Source organism: Perca fluviatilis, chromosome 14, assembly GCF_010015445.1.
Source record: "Perca fluviatilis chromosome 14, GENO_Pfluv_1.0, whole genome shotgun sequence".
Taxonomy (NCBI): domain Eukaryota; kingdom Metazoa; phylum Chordata; class Actinopteri; order Perciformes; family Percidae; genus Perca; species Perca fluviatilis.
In genome coordinates, this window is record NC_053125.1 from 9800940 (window position 1) to 9817978 (window position 17039).

The following is a 17039-nucleotide window of genomic DNA, read 5'->3' on the forward strand; positions in this document are numbered from 1 at the left end:
TTGGAGAGAGTTGGAGCGTGCGTGTGTGTGTTGGAGAGTGCATCATGGATGTATTAAGAGAGGATGAGCATCCATGAGCGCGTTACCGATCAGAAAAACAAATGAGCGCGTTACCGTGATCAGCGCAACTCTCGCGATCGTTCGAAACACATGGCCGCCCACAGTGTTAACTTCTCGCAATGAACTGGTGAATAGAAACGCAACATCCCGAAGTAGAAGAACGTCGAATATTTTTGCGCATCATTGGTACTCTCCGGCTTCAGGTGACACGTTGACACCATCGACCACAAACTGTTTATAGCCAAATTGCGAACAGAACCAAAGGCCAGGCAAGCCACAACACAGGTTAGTAGCACCAGACGGCTAGCATAGGCTAATGCTAACGTTAGGCGCTTGGCGTATGCTGTTGTTGCCTTGTTTGGCAGCATCATTCGAGTTATATTAGTGCCGCAGCGCATGCATTGAGTGAAGCGTGCACAGGTTTGTGAAGTAGCAAGCGTAAACAAAATTAACATTAATGCTAGTTTGGAGTGGTTGGCGCGTCACGACTAGCCACAGGTGTCTGTAGGGTGTTTTGCACGAGCAGTTTGTAACGTTAGTTATTCCTCTAATCAGGAAACGTCACGACTTCTGTGATGTCTTTGGGCTTTTGCCAAACTGTTATTATTTTTGCATTGTTTTGACATGTGTCTTCTTGTATTATTGGCCTCATCTGCCCTGCCCCCTGCCTTCGTTTTAGCTTTCCTCACTGTTTTCTAGGCTAGTGGGTGCTGTGATGTCCTCGACCCCCAGCAGACTCAAACACCCACACTGCAGGAAGAAGCACTATCCCAGTAGCACTTACCTCACCCACGTCTGACAGTCAACCACCGGACACAAGGTATTAGGACGCCAGGTAGAGGACTTGACAGGAGAGATCTATAAACCAAGCGAGATGTCGGACTCAGCTGGAAGTGGTGAAAGCGGTGGTGTTACAGGCGCAGGGCAGGACGCAGAAGCGGATAATGAGCCACCTCATCGGGCACCACCTTTGCCTGAAGGCGACCGCTCAGAGGTAGCCGAGACTTCAGAGGAAGGGGTACCTACGTCTGCCAAGCGGCCCAGACTGAGCGAGGGGGGACAGGAACTGGAGCAGCTTGATAAACCTGTCAAGATGCACGAAGAAACCCCAGCACAGGCTGGCTTGCTGCGGAAAGACCCGGCCTCGCCAGCACAAAGTAGAGTATCTGCAGATGCGTGCATCAAATGAAATAAAACAAAGGGGAAGAAGAAATGTGTTCAGTCAAATTAAGATTGTGGGTGTCAGTCAGAGATTATGATTCAGGATTAGCTTGGAGATTAACGAGTTAACCTGCACAAATTAACTTTTTGATGCAGGAGAACCACTACAATGTGGCGACAACGGTGGCATAGAGGAAGAGGTTCCTGTCAGTGTGGGAGGTGAAGAAGAATGCCGTCAGAATGGAGATGGAGGACTTGATGCTCCCTTAGAAGAAGGAGAGGCGAAACCAGAAGAGGAGCACGACGGTATCAGATCTGCAGACAGCCCCAGTGAAGGACAGCGGTAAGTGGAGGAAGAAGTCAAGTTTATTTTAACCCCTTAACCCATATAACTAGGGGTAAAGTTGCAGCAGACGCACCATCAAGTGAGCTATTACAAGCAGGAGTTGGGGGGCTCACCACACATCAGCTGGCGAATCATCTTAAAAGATCCTTCCTGTTATTTTTAGCTGTTATATTCTTTTTTTGTACTGCTCACTCCTGGGTGTAGCTTATATTCACCAGGAGCACTACTGCTCTTCAGTACATGATGTGGCACCCATGAAACCTCATAATTATGCATGAACTAGTCTCGCATTGCCAGATCTCTCTCCACTGCGCTGTGGAGGAGGGTCTGGCGAGTCCACACACCATTCAGGGATGGGAGAAAAGCGTGTTCTGGCATTTCTTTAAACCAATCGCAAATGTCTCCGGCGGCGCTAAGCACCACACGGAGCAACAGCGCCTCTGTAAAATAGCCTCGGGACGGAACTTGTTTTGGTGGAACGTGTGTACGTTCAAAAGTTGTTTCAGTCGTGCAACAGAAACCTCAGATTGGACAGATAGTCTAGCTGGCTGGATTTACCCTGCAGAGATCTGAGTAGAAGTTAACCATAGTCCTCTCAAATCCACCAGAGTTTAGAATGCCAAGAACACACAGAGCGAAGAGAGATATCTGGTGGAATTTCCGGCAGCACCTGAACAATTCCGAAGTGGAACATCGTAGATGTAGACTGCACGTGATATGATATAAAATATTAGATGTTGTTTTAGTATTAATAAGTAAAACAGCCCATGCACCATAATCTAATGTAGAAAATGTCTTCCACCTGGCATCACTAAGTGTCAACAAAGCAGTTTACTAAAATAATTAGTTTGACTCCCATTGATGCAATCAACCATAGTTATTGCAATCCAAATGTTATGGTAATTGCACAGTCACAGGCAGCTATTCGAGCACGTGTAATTGCCTGTGTGTCTTAGAGGTTGCTCTGCTTCCTCTGTGCATTTTACAATGGCACTGATTTTGAAGTTGGGCAGAAAGTGCACCATAGCTTTAACTGATTAAATGGTAAAATGGTAAGTTTAGTCTTTCAGTTTATGTGACGATGCCATTCCTGTCTTTTAAAGTGATTTAACCGAAGAATTGCCCTTCTCTCTATCTTGCTTACAGCCTTGGCCTAGATTTTACCCAGAATCCCCAGATGCTGACTGGTTCCTGGACCGAGTACTCCAACGTTCCAGAGAATTACCTCAAAGGCTGCAAATGGTAATCTCTTCTAGAATTAACATGTTGCATAATTTACCATGTGGATAAGCTTTTGGAGGTGCTAAGTATAATATGATTTTCTTTCTGTGCAAATGAAGCTAGGAAAATGGCTTTCAGGCCATAGTGGAAACATTAGGGCAGACAGTACATTTGGTATAAGTGAGGCAACTAGTGACAAAAAATATTTCTCATAGTCAAGATAAATCAAGTACAGTTCTCAATCGAGTATAGTTATGATTTTAAAAATATATGCTATGACACCTTTAGTCCAAACTGCCTATGTACTGTAGATGCATACAATAGCATAAAACCAACCAGTGTACATGTTCTCACTTCACTTCTGTTAATACACCATGATCTTTTTCTCCTCCTCGTTCCTTTTCTAAACCAGGGCCCCCGATGGTTCCTGTATCCTGACCAACAGTGCAGACAATGTGCTCCGGTTGTACAACCTCCCTCCAGAGATTTACAGCTACAACTGGGACGTGCTTCCTGAGATGGTGAGAACACCGATAGCTTACCATCATGGGTTAGAGTTTGACAGAGTTTTTGTGTGTGAGTAAGATTTTCTGTGTGCCTGAGCCTGTTTTATATATCTTGTATATGATATAGTTGAGGATATTGTTGTATGCTTTTGACTCATTCCCCAAATGTTTGCGTTGCGGTAGAGGAAGTAGCTGACTGAGGGAATCCTTCCAACATTTGGAAAACCTTAAACGGATAGTTTAGATTTTTTTGAAGTGGGGTTGTATGTATTACCTACAGGAGATGTGGGTCGGCACGCCCCCGGTTTGGAGAAGCAGGCAGGATCACCGAAGCTAAGCAATGTACTGCTGTGGACGGGGGTAGCAGCTAAACATATTTTAGACACCAAAAAAGGGCCACCTAAAAACATCAATATTAGTTTAACAGGGTTTCCGCGGTGTCTTAAAAAGTCTAAAATTTAAAAATCTAAATGTTAGGCCTTTTTAAAAAGTCTTACCTTCGCTCAAGTGTTGTGTTCTAGGTCTTAAATCATTTTAAACCGGTCTTAATTTTCCTACGTCTATGTAACGCTACCTCTAATGCTCTTGATTTTATTATTACGTGGTGTTGTAGTTCTTTCTTTTGCTGGTCCAAATATAATTTCGCTGTATCACGACTACAAATGAGACCAACGTGCAACTTATATTGCAGCCAATCAGCTTTCGTGTTATTGGTGCGAGTCTCTTTCAGATTGAACCACAGACATAAAACTGATTTTATTCTTCAGCGATGGGGAAGTACAAGTTTAGCGATACTTGGCTTGATTTAAATAAAGAATTTAGAATTTAGGGCTTACTTGATGTTGTGATAAAGGTCTTAAATTTCCCTTTGCCTGTTTAAGTGTGCACCACTTTATCTTTCCGTGAGACAGCCCTTTCTGTCGGTGAACTGAAGCCGTTATTTAAAGCCACCAGACTCCTTTTGACAAAAACAGTCATTTTACCTCGCAGAACACGGGAGTTGCTAGTCTATTGCTGCATTGATCGGTTAGTTTTTTTGTGTTTTAAGTGACTTTATTTTATTTCTTTTAAGGCTTAGTTCAGATTCACCAAACTCGCAGATTACACAAATTCACTAACCCAGTGTTTCTCAACGGGGGCGTTCAGAAGATGATGGGGGGGCGTTGGAAGCAATATTTTGAAAGGGGGGCGTTGAGGTGCCCTTGGGGGGCGTTTTGTTTGAAAGCTAGTTTAAACTAAAGATTCACAATAACAATACATGTTTACACTTAAACTACTAAAGAATAAGTAGTCTGCAACATTAAAAGCTGCCAGTTTACAGCACTGCGACTGGATGAGACCGGTATCTTAACTCTTCTGTGCTTCTGTCAGCTTTGTTAGGCACAGCTCCGTGCTGCCTTCATGGAAAGGGTACGTCAGAGCATCGTCTTAAATGAGCTCTGTAGCTACTACGTGAAGCTGCGTTCAGATAAGAAAAGAAAAAGCAATCACCGCGACGTCCTATTGTATTCTTTAACCCCCCCAATGTAGCACAAGTAGACTTTATATTTCACAGTAACAGTTTTTCGTCAGATCGTTTATAGAACACAGCGTTTCCTACTGTACCTGAATGCAGCTTCATTTCACGGAGAAAGAGAGAAAAGAGACGAGCGAGAGATATCGACTGTGCTTTGTTGTTTGGCAAACAGTCAGCTGTTCCCCAAACTCCTGGCCAGTTCAGAGCTTGTGTTTGGGGTTTTAAAACTTTCTTGTTGAAGCGATAGAGGCAGTGATGTCACTGTTTACTGTACGGGACTCTCACACCTCCTCAAATCACAGCGCAATGTGGGGGTGCGTTTCTCCAAACTTTTTTTTTTCTGCTATTTACTCGCAAGACAGGCGATAGCAAACCTAGACTCTTCTAACCTAGACTCTTCTAACCTAGCCTAGACTCTTCTAATTTATTCTCTTCTAAGCATCAACAAAGGGCTCTAACTAACTTTCAAAGGTTGTAAACTTATGTCCATTCGGCAGTAGGTGTCGTTCTTCAAGTCGTTTGTCATCACCAAAATACTTTTGTGTGTGTGTGTGTGTGTGTGTGTGTGTGTGTGTGTGTGTGTGTGTGTGTGTGTGTGTGTGTGTGTGTGTGTGTGTGTGTGTGTGTGTGTGTGTGTAATCCTTCTGCTTTTACCCCTTGATATTTTTAGTGCCAGCTTGTTTTCCGTTGGAACAATTTGATTTTAGATTTGAATGAAAAATAGATTTGAATGTAAAATTGCTAGCTGTTTCTGATTGGCTACGGTTAGTGTTTGTAATAATAAGCATAATACATTTTATTTAAAGCGCATTTCATGACACCCAAGGTCACTTCACAAACAAAAAAGGAGATTCAAATTATAGTCATCTTCTAAAGGTGCTGAGGTTCACACCAGGGACATGCAGCAGGTCTTTTGATAATACCTAATTATAGTTTGAATGTTACATATCTAGTCGTTCTGATTGGCTGCCGTTATTTAAATTGAATGTCAAATGGTTGCATTCTTTTAAAAACCTGTAAATATATATCATTTCTATTCACATGGCTTTTTTGATACCTGTGAAACTAATACATGTGGTGTTTGTCATTCAATGATTTGATTTTTTGATTATTTTTGATAACAATAGTAACAACAATAATAGGCCTATATTAGGGCGTAATCAATATTCGGGGCAATTAGCCTACATAATATTTGATGGGGGGTGTTAGGGACCTGGATAATGGATAGGAGGGCGCTGGCACAAAAAAGGTTGAGAACCACTGCACTAACCGATCGAGGCAGTGGTAGACTGTTTTCGTCAAGGGAGTCCAGAAAATTTGTAAAGCCATAATCTTCTTCTCCAAACCTGGGTGTCAGTCCAACTTCAGCCTACTGGTTTGAAGATTCCAACTCATATTTCTATTCCCACAGCAACCCATTCCTCAAAGTTTAGTTACAGTTTATTCTGTGAAACAAACGCATGGAGAGCACAATTTACTTTTGATTCACTCCCATTAATACTGACCACATTACTGCATTCAAAATCCACCAATTGTCGTCTGATACGTAGGGCTTTGAAATTTAGAGCTAACAAATGGCATCTTTCAGCGTTAGAAGTCATCCAGTTTTTGACTCCAAATACGACAGATTTCTAGAGGTTTGTGTTCTGCACCACTATGTGGTTTATTACAACGATATTAAAAAATCCGCGATTATTACAAATGACTGGAGGTCACCAGCTAATACTTATCCCGTGCGAATAGGGCTTTAATCATCTTTCACATTTCTTTTTAAATTCTAAATTGTCTAAACTGTGAGATATTTCTAGTAAAGGTCATGAGCCTGCCGTTTATCTGACCTTTTATATAAAGACTGTCAGTGTGTTGTTGTTTCTGCATGTAAAGTATGTTGTTACAATCAGCTAAGTAAAAAACATGTCCATCAAATACAGGCAGCAGCTTGAGAAAATGTATTACTGAAGATTTAACAGTTATAATAGAATAGACATTCTGTCCTTTTTAGGTTTGGGGAAATATCATGTGGCGGGCCAATCTCTTAATTGTATTACAGGCTGGTAGATTGGGATCACTGAACAAAAATAATTGAAATAAAATCCATGTTCCTCCATTACGGAGATCTCGCACCGCTTGTGAAAAGGGTAGAAAATTGAGCTTTTATTGCTCTATTTCATGCCACTGACTTTTTATATTAAGTTTTACTAAAAGCAAAAGCCTGTGACATTCCCTTGTTGCCACCTATTCAGATCCCATCTGTCATTACAACTAGTTTATACTGTGTGTTCAGTCTTCATGTTCCTGACTGTCTCCTTTCTCTCATTCTGTGGCAGAGTCCAGTGCTGAGGATGGCAGAGGGAGACACCATCTACGACTACTGCTGGTACCCCAAGATGAGCTCTCTGGACGCGGACACATGCTTGTGAGTTAGTCTCGATATCTATAGTTAGTCTATATCGACGGCGTTTCGTTTACGGGATTGTTCCGGTGCCGTTGAGGTTCCCCCGGATGTCCCTCACCTTCCACTTTCTTTGTGTTGGCATTCTTAACTCCTAGGAGCAAATGTTTCACCGAAACAAGTTCCTTCCCAAGGCTATTTTGTAGCGGCACCGTACCTGCGTCGGGGGCCCAGCGCCTCCCAAGACGATTGTGATTGGTTTGAAGAAATACATATGATAAACCAGAGCACGTTTTTCTCCCATCCCAGAAAATGCTGTGTGGACTAGCCATACCCCCCTCAGCAGCGCTGTGAAGGAAGGTCTGGCAATGCGAGACTTGATGCCAGACCATGCCCTGAGCCTCCGCTCTTAAGTGAGACATTTAAAGTTCAGCCCGCCAGACTGTGAAGGATGTATACACAGAAAAGGCACTATGTTGTTAATCGAGGCTGGTTTCAGTCAGTGATTAGTGTTTTAAGTGTGTGTGTGTGTGTGTGTGTGTGAGACTGAATATCGAGGATATTGTTTTATGCTTGACTCATACTCTGATCCCCGTGGTGTTTGCGGCTGGCAGCGTGGAGATGGCTGTAAAAGCTTTCCGATGTCTCTCATTATGAGTGAAGAGTTGGCCTTCGTCTTGTCTGTCTCTGCCGCAATCCGCTCGGCTGTTTGAGGCCCACGGTGCTTTTCAGAATGATTCAGCCCACTAACAGCTCTCCCGGGTCCAGACAAACACCTAAAGGGCCTTGTGATTCTCTGACTTGAGGCTTCTCTTTTCATCTCATTGTGTGTGTGTGTGTGTGTGTGTGTGTGTGTGTGTGTGTGTGTGTGTGTGTGTGTGTGTGTGTGTGTGTGTGTGTGTGTGTGTGTGTGTGTGTGTGTGTGTGTGTGTGTGTGTGTGTGTGTACGCTCTAGCAGGCTTCTGAAATGTGGTAATTGTGACATGACTGTGTGTCTGTGTGTGCTCTGTTAAACAGAGCCAACATCAGTAACACTCAGCCATCACCGTGGAGATTGCATATCATCTGTGGCGAGAGCGGCAGGGCCGTACTAACGAGCTGAGGTCAAGTTGCCAACAGTTTTCACTGTGTGTACCCCAGCTCCCATCATCCTCCAGTTCCCACCTCCACCCTCTACAAGATCCCTCTGATCAAGGCCCAGCATTGGCAACACTCCACCCCAACACCAGACAACCTTCACTGTGTGAAGGGAGGGGGGTGGGGGGTGGGGGTCAGGAGCCGTATGAAGAGATAAGATGAGATGAGAGTTGTGTAAACAACGCGATGATCAACAAACGCCTCATGTGGACAATGAAGCACTTGAGAGGCCTGTGTGGATCTGCCAAAGCCATACAAAGACCTGACTGTCATGAGGAAGAGCTGACAGCACATATTCTTCATCTTCCTCGGATCAATGCTATATATCACAGGGGAGCTCATCCAGGGCACACACAGGTGGTCGGACAAGCTCAAGGTCAGGTAGACCGTTAAGGGCCAAGGCAAGCAGATGAAAGGTTATAGTTGTAATTATTAAATGCATTCACGACAAACCTGTTTTTCTAGTGCCCTTTCTGTCTTTATCCTCCCCCCCCCCCCCCTCCCGCTTTTCACATCTCCCATTTTGTTTCTCATTCCTCCCCCTGCGCTCCTTGAACTTCTGTCTGCCAAAAGCCGTGTGTTGTTGATGCCCCTCCTGTAGAGAGGGAGTAAGGGCCCCTGTTATGGCTCGGTAAAGTTGCACTGAGTTCTAGGCATTGCTCCAAGCTAGCAGCAGTCTAGCATTATAATTGGGCATTTCCCTGCTCTGAAATAAAGCTGCGGCTCAGGGGGACCATAACCGAACACGGCAGCAGTGGTAGGGGCTAATTTCCTTTGTCTAATTGAGCCGCAGTGATGTTTCGGCATTTGTTCGGTGCCAGTAATTAAAGTTAAAAAGGCATGGCTCAGTCTTTGGCCCTGATTTGAATCAAAAGGAATATTGTGCTGTGGTCTTGTCTCCTTAATGAGGCATAGCACAATGCTGCATATTTGTTTTGATGCATTAATACATTCAGGTGGATGTGATGCAGAAGAGGTTAGCAACAACAAAAGAAATCCAACAAGACGTTTGTGGTCATACCTAATGTATATTTCAAAAGAATCTTAGCAGCGTATTTAATTTAAATCTGGTATGTATGCTATGAGATGCAGATGCAACTCTTAATTTTTATTTCACTAGTCAATTTGTTTTGCTTTCATAGACTGATTGTGACACTATATCCATTTTTCCAATTAGGGCCGGACGTTGTCCAGAGTTTCCCTTCCTCACATGTAGGCGTACATACTGGAAATACTCCGTTTGGTTTAGAGGAGTTGTGTTGCCTGGGTGTAGCATGCAGGACATATATCGCAGACCACACCGCGGTCATGTAGCCAGGTCTTAATTTGATCATAAACAACCGAGCCTCTTGCCATTCCCTGAGTTTGTTAAATGATTTCGGTGTCTGCCCTTACCGACACAAGTGTCCGAATCTCGTCTCTCCAGTTGGACTTTTTTCACGGCAAATACAACACAGTTTATTTCATTTGTCGTATTGGACTGGTCCAACCTGAATAAATAAGGACCATGTCTACAGAGCAGGACATGTTGTAGTGGTTGGACAGTATAAAATAAATAAAGGGAACAGGACACACAACTTTTCTTTCTCTTCTCTGATTCATTCCGTTTTTTTGTCTCCATCGATTTCTTCACTTACACTGTCACTCTGTTGAAATATGCACACCCGTGGTACGCTCCATAGGGTTTGTCACGTAGTGGACCCATGCGATGACGTGGACTAATGTGCCAGTGGCACGGTAACTGGCCAATGAAACATGATCATTATAGCGTTTCAAGCGGGCTCTAAATCAAACAAATAAGCCACATCAACAACACACGGCTTTTGGCAGACAGAAGTTCAAGGAGCGCAGGGGGAGGAATGAGAAACAAAATGGGAGATGTGAAAAGCGGAGGGGGAGGATAAAGACAGAAAGGGCACTAGAAAAACAGATTTGTTCGTGAATGCATTTAATAATTCCAACCATAACCTTTCATCTGCTTGCCTTGGCCCTTAACTGCCAACGGACGGGACGAAGAGCTCCACAAAATAAACTAAATATTGCATACTTATCGCGACACTTTCGATATAATGTTGCGCAACGTGATATCGCGACAACGATATTGAGTCGATATATCATGCACCCCTACTTGGATGTTTGAATTCTTCCGCTTTCTTGCCAGTCGCATGATAGAAACGTCAACACGCCACAAACTCACTGTGAATTCTCCGGACAATGAGCTGCTCTATTCACACATGGGCCCAATTGGACATCACACAGACTTTCTACTAGTGAGCTGCAGTGCAAAGCCTGTTTAATGTCCAATCCATGGATGTTTTGCACTAATGTTAATAAAATGAGAAAAACTCAGTACTTGTAATTTGTCAAGTATGTAAGTCACACAGGAGTATCCAAAATAGGGATGTCACTGCTCACTAAATGTGTTCTTGCATCATTCACTCTATATTCCCCTGCCTGTCTTTCAGTCCTTTTCCCATATGTGTTAATAACTCACTCTTTGCCAATCTTTCTGTCTGCTCTCTCGCTCCTCTTCCTTAGTCTAGCCAGTAGTAGCCGTGACAACCCAGTCCACGTGTGGGATGCATTTTACGGGGAGGTGCGAGCCAGTTTCCGACCCTACAATCACCTAGATGAGCTGACCGCAGCCCACTCCCTCTGCTTCTCGCCCGATGGAACGCAGCTCTACTGCGGCTTCGACAAAACTGTCAGGGTCTTCTACACCGAGCGGCCTGGAAGAGACTGTGAGGAGCGGCCTACCGTAGGTCAGTTATCAACCGCTCTCGCACACTTTTCAGCTTAAAGCAACATGCTGGGGATTTTAAACTACAAATTATGTACTACTACTACTTTAAAGTGGCGCTGGGTAAAACAAATGAATGAATCCATGTATTATAAGTTTGGCAATTTCAATATTGATTTAGAAAATTCTATCGATAGTTGTAACCACGTTAAACAAGTGTAGAATAAAAGCGCATTTCATTTTCCATTCCTGTAGGAGTCAACCTAGCGTCATTTTCGCATTCCCCACTTGATCAGAACTCAGGCAGCGCCGCACCAGAGCGCATTGACATTATGCATGGTAGTACTTAATTACATCATGATGGTTTATTCTTTGCTTAATAAAAAATTATGGAATCAGTTTTTGGGTCACATTGTTCTAAACCATATCAATGATGCACATAATGTTATATCACAAATATAAGGTATTAGGGCTGCACAATTAATCATTTTATCAGAATCAGAATATGGACGTGCAAAATACAATATTTGTTAAAGGCAAAATATGTGTTTGAAGTATGGTGGTGCTGCAGAGATGTGCTGGCTTACAAATATCCTACATACTAAAGAAAACATCTTTGGTACAGATCCTCGCAAAAATTGCACTATAATCATTTACATTTTTTTGGATTATTTTTCAATGAGAATGATAAATCAATTATGATTCTCTCCCTGGTATCGTGAATCATATCGCAGTATCAGTCAAAATAATGGCAATTAGATATTATCCTCATGTCGTGCAGCCCTATAAGGTACTGTAATGAATTACTCTGGGTATTTCAGTCACCTACGTGTATGAATATTGATTTCACGTGATGTATTGTGACCTGTGATCGGGACCCAAAGTATCAGACATGAGTCGTGTGGTCAATGCCAATACCCAGCCCCACTTTACAGTACAAGGGTCTAATCTAACAGGCATGTTCATTCTGATTCTATTACAAACTTGATCTATTCCGTGCTCTCACATTGTGCATTGATATAAAAGCTTTTTGAAAGTGGTGGAAATTCATGTGCACTAAGAAGGATAACTATTGGTTGTGAATAATATAAAGGATGTGTATTCCAATTTAAAAGCAGGGACAGTTTGGAAAACTCCCTGTTGAAGGGCGCTCCAAATTCAACGGTCGCTGGCTGTCCCATTCAACGGGCTGAAGTCTCCTTGAACAAATCAAAAAGGAGAGTTTTTATTATGCATTTCTGACAAACAAAAAATAAAGGAAACTAAATGTTAACTGTGATGAATTCCTTATCTCTCTGACACACTTCAAACTACTCGCTGGCAGGCTTTTGTAAAGTACTGAAAACAAGTGAACCTTGCCTTGTAGTTAACGGGCTAAAGTATTCTAAAGCACCAAAGTTATCCTTGAAAATGTCAACACATTTTATTTTTTTTTTGCCATAGATTCTGAGGCTGGAATAAGGCTTTTTATGTAATGACTAAACCTTGACTCTGCTATGCTGGCATCTGTGGTCCTCTGGTGAATCATTGCTGTATACGGTTTCTTGTCTGTTTGGCTCCATCAGCTCGGCATGATAATTAATAACTGCAAATTATGCAGAAATGTATGGTTAATCTCAAAGACAAGTTATGTGATACATGCGAGTGCCAAACCCTCGGCTCTGCTATTTTGTGCATTAAAACGTGCTTAAAAGCAGTTTTTGTAAAGAACGAGGATGATTGGGGAAGGAGGTAACGTTACAGGAAAACCGATTTGTAAAAAGAACCAGATGACCCAAATGTGACTGCATGTGTGCGTTGTTGAGAAACCGGTGATCCAAATGTGACTTCATGTGTGCGTTGGGAAATATTTTCCTCTTTTGAAATGTAATCGGGAATACAGGAGCTGCCAAGAAAGTCAACTTTGAGTAGAAGTGATTGGGAGTTGTCTTTTGAACCTTTTTAAAAAGGCTGACCGCCCTGCCAAATGCCACTATGTTGTCTTGACTGCAGTGAAGAAGCAGGGCCAAAGTGGCATCATCTCCTGCTTTGGCTTCAGCCCCTGCCAGTCTGTTTATGCCTGTGGCTCGTACTCCCGCTGCGCTGGCCTCTACTCCTGCCAAGACGGCACCCTGCTGGCTCTGCTGCCGACCCGCCACCACGGAGGCCTCACCCATCTGCTCTTCTCCCCTGACGGCAACTACCTGTACACCGGCGGGCGCAAGGTCAACCCATGCGCACACACATGCACGCACGCACACACTGCATGCAGACAAGAGACCTGAGGGTAATAGTGCTGCTTTGTTTGAATGAACGATCACACACGCACCATCAGTAGGCTTTGTGTGTTATGCAGGTAACAAATGACTTTACTCTGATACATTGGAATATTGGTTCACAAAAGCATTGTCAAAGCTTTTGGACAAGAGCTTTATATGCTAATTTCCTGTCTTTGATGGCATGAGTCAGTATGTAACGAATCTGATTTAGATGTTACGGCATTCCCACAAAAGTGCTCAATGTTCTAAAGTCATTCAACAACCATCAGCCTCTTTGTGATTCAATGCCCCCATTCATCCCGGTTACCCCGTTTAGATTAAAGATGCACTACTTAAGCTTCGTAGACTGGACAGTCTACGAAGTTACTCTGTAGCATGCAAGTCACTGCCAGTTAATTCATCTACAATTTAGCATCAGGGTCAAGAGTACAGATTTACTGTACACTGCAGGTCTGTGTGACTCCAACATCAAGTACAGTTGGAGTTTGTTGGTAGGGCTGGTTTTTAATGAGGATATAATAATACAGGTCAGCAGTGTGTATCCTTCATGTTTACCCAATACATTTCATCAATATAGCCGGGGGGGGGGGTCTCTCTCTGTCTGTCTGTCTGTGTCAGTCATAGTGTGCTTTTGTTGTATTTATCCACTGATCATCATGTGTACGTGATTTCATGTGTGGATACATTCTCTCTCTCTCTCTGTGGATATGTGTAGGATCCAGAAATCCTGTGCTGGGACCTAAGAGAGCCGGGCAAGGTTCTGTTTTCACTTAAGAGAAACGTGGCCACTAACCAACGCATCTACTTTGATCTTGACCTGTAAGTTTCCTTCACTGACTACAACTCTACTCCGGGTGTGTGTGTGTGTGTGTGTGTGTGTGTGTGTGTGTGTGTGTGTGTGTGTGTGTGTGTGTGTGTGTGTGTGTGTGTGTGTGTGTGTGTGTGTGAGAGCTTGAACTCGATCAATCACCTGTGTCCTGTCGGTAGTTGTGTTATGACTATTGTGCATGGATGTTTTTGTGTGTTTCTGTACAGATCAGGCAGGTACCTGCTGAGTGGCAACACAGAGGGAGTGGTGTCTGTTTGGGACACCCTGACAGCTCCTCCTGATGGCAATGAGGACCTACTTCAGCCTCAGCTCAGGTTCCAGGCCCATTGGGACTGCACCAATGGCGTCAGGTATGACTGCTAAAAGTAAAAAGCTAACCCATCCCATAGGCCGACACATACCTTTTTGGCATCAGGTTTCTGCCCTTTTTTTTCTGCTTTTTTTTTCCTCGCCATTGTTGCACCAAATGCTTGCTCTTTGTTTTTGTACTTTGTAAAATAAAAGGTAAAAGCAGAAGCTTCTCAATTCTCCAGGTCATGGTATGTCTTGTCAGAAGTCAAATACAACCACACAGGAAGCCTATTAGTCCTCAACTAACTAGCTGTTATCAAAAAATTGGTACACACTGATACAGACAGCAGAGAAACGAGACAGAGAGACAGAGAAAGTAAGCAATCCTCAAATTTAGGTCTAGCAATCATGTTCAGTGACTGTTGCCATTCTCTTGCTGTGTTGTACTGTTTGTGTGAATGATTGGGGGACACAAAAAACATAGGAAACGAAGAAATGGCTTCCAATTTCCGAGTTCTATCACACAACTGTATCTCTGCTACAGAGAACGACAACTACATCGTCTGTGTGCATTTACACAACTTTCCAGTAAACGGCTCTGTATTCTGTGTCTGGAATAATTTAGAGTAATCTAATATTGGATGCGCTTATACCAAAGGGTCGATTCAAAAATGTCATTTAAACTGACTGTTTTACATAGTACAGGCATAAGTCTTTGTAATTGCACTTTTTATAAATGTTTTTTTTTTTTACTTATTTGTATGAAATAATTGTATACATTTTTCAAATTATGGCTGCATACTGCTGTCTTGATATTTAAATCTTTATTTTCATTTGATTTATCATGTTGTACTTAGGTCTCACTTGTAAATGAGATCTTGATCTCAATGTGATTAGAGTGTGTGTCACATCTCAATGCGTTACTGCTACTTTAAATGTATAACAAGTGCAGCGCTGCAGTTGAAACTACCAGACATATAATTTCTCTTTGCACGCCATCATTTTCATTTCCCTCCATTTTCTTCCTCCGTCCTTTGTCTCCCCCAGTATTCATCCCTTCATGCCACTGTTGGCCACATCCAGCGGGCAGCGTCAGTTCCCGTGGCCCGGCGAGAGTGAGGGCGACTCTGCCTCTGAGGGCGAGGGAGGTGAAGCTGTGATGCCGCCTCCGGAGGTCCGGCAAGACAACGCCCTGAGCCTGTGGTGGGCCGGGCCGCTCGGCCCTGCCCCCGAGGGGGACCCAGAGCCTCCGTTAGTTCAGCCCGCTGACACAGATGGAGTTACACCTGCCATGTGATATTTATTTTGGGAATGTTTGGTATGGATATTGAGTCTTTTTGGCATTAGCAGTTGGGGAAGTATTTTCTGGATCATTTTATTTATTCATTTTTCATTGTTACCTTAAACATTTACAGTCAAAATCAATTTCTGAAATAGATTCTTAACATATCGCCTGCAAGTTTACCACATTTACTGACGCAGTATTTCACCTGCAGAGTTAAAATGAATGAATTATAGAACATTGCTCATCAGGTCAGTACAGAACATATTGCATAAGGATTGGATTGAGACTAGAGCCCGACCGATTGTTAAGGCCAATATCGATACAAATATTTGGGGATTTAAAAATTCGATAGATATAAAAAAAATAATCCAGAAACGCTTGACAAAACAAACCAGTCAAAATACCATTAGTTATTTGAGTCCTCACTAAAATAATATGATAATGCAGTTTAATAATAAACTTGTTTTATTGTCAGAACAGAGGAACATCAAAATATATTAAAGTTCTGATAAATAAAATGTTTAAAAATACAAACTTAAGATATGAAACTTAAAGGGTTAAACGCGAGTGTAGCCAAAAGGGACGTTGTAGAGCGCCCTCTGGGGGACAGACTATCCAGCGCCAACACTCAGAACATGGCCGAAGGGGGTTTTGTCCATTTTTATTTTATTTTTTTAATATTAATTTATTGGCCATTATAAATGCCGATACCAATAGTTTGGAAAATGCCTAATATTGGCCGATAATATCGGCCCGCCGATATATCAGTCGGGCTCTAATTGAGACCTGATATTTCTCAATTTTGTTATTTAATTAGTGGAAGATTTGTTTTAAACCGGACAAGATTAAATATTATGAATCTTTATTGGAACATTTTTGTTTTGGTTGAATTGAAGACCTTGACTGGTGTGAAGCAGCCCAGTGTCTGTCTACTGATCGCGCCTCTGATCCGAGTTGTATCTGTGGGAGTGTTTGTTTACGTGTGTGTGTCTATAATACTGCCCCGGAGATTCCTAACTGCTATAGTTACAGTAAGTGCCATTTGTTCTTGAGCTTTTGCTTTTGTAAACTGATGGGATCTCCTGTTTTTACCTTCTTTTTTAAACTATTGGACGCACCAAGTGTTGTCGCTCTGTGCATGCTCACAAATGTATATTTTTGTAAAGCCACGATGATCATTAAAAATTTTCCGAATGTATACTCTGTAAGCAGCTAGTCCGATAACTGTAACCTCATAACAATCTGTGAAAGTCTTTAGGTCGTTAGGTGCACCTGGAAAACGAGTGATTCGAGTCTA

The 17039-nt window shown here is 42.7% G+C and overlaps 1 protein-coding gene across 2 annotated transcripts; it reads left to right on the forward strand.

Annotated features, from left to right (window-relative positions):
- The first annotated feature begins 48 nt into the window (after window positions 1–48).
- On the forward strand, window positions 49–16258 carry wrap53 (WD repeat containing, antisense to TP53). 2 transcript variants are annotated; one of them, XM_039821450.1, is made up of 11 exons: window positions 49–345; window positions 740–1217; window positions 1378–1564; window positions 2714–2809; window positions 3201–3309; window positions 7138–7226; window positions 10878–11101; window positions 13072–13283; window positions 14053–14156; window positions 14373–14516; window positions 15505–16258. In XM_039821450.1, the coding sequence occupies exons 2-11, from the start codon at window positions 935–937 to the stop codon at window positions 15752–15754; spliced, it is 1698 nt and encodes a 565-aa protein (XP_039677384.1). In that variant the 5' UTR covers window positions 49–345; window positions 740–934; the 3' UTR covers window positions 15755–16258. The 2 variants fall into 2 exon arrangements, with proteins under 2 accessions (XP_039677384.1, XP_039677383.1); XM_039821449.1 differs by having other exon boundaries at window positions 760–1217.
- The last annotated feature ends 781 nt before the right edge of the window (window positions 16259–17039 follow it).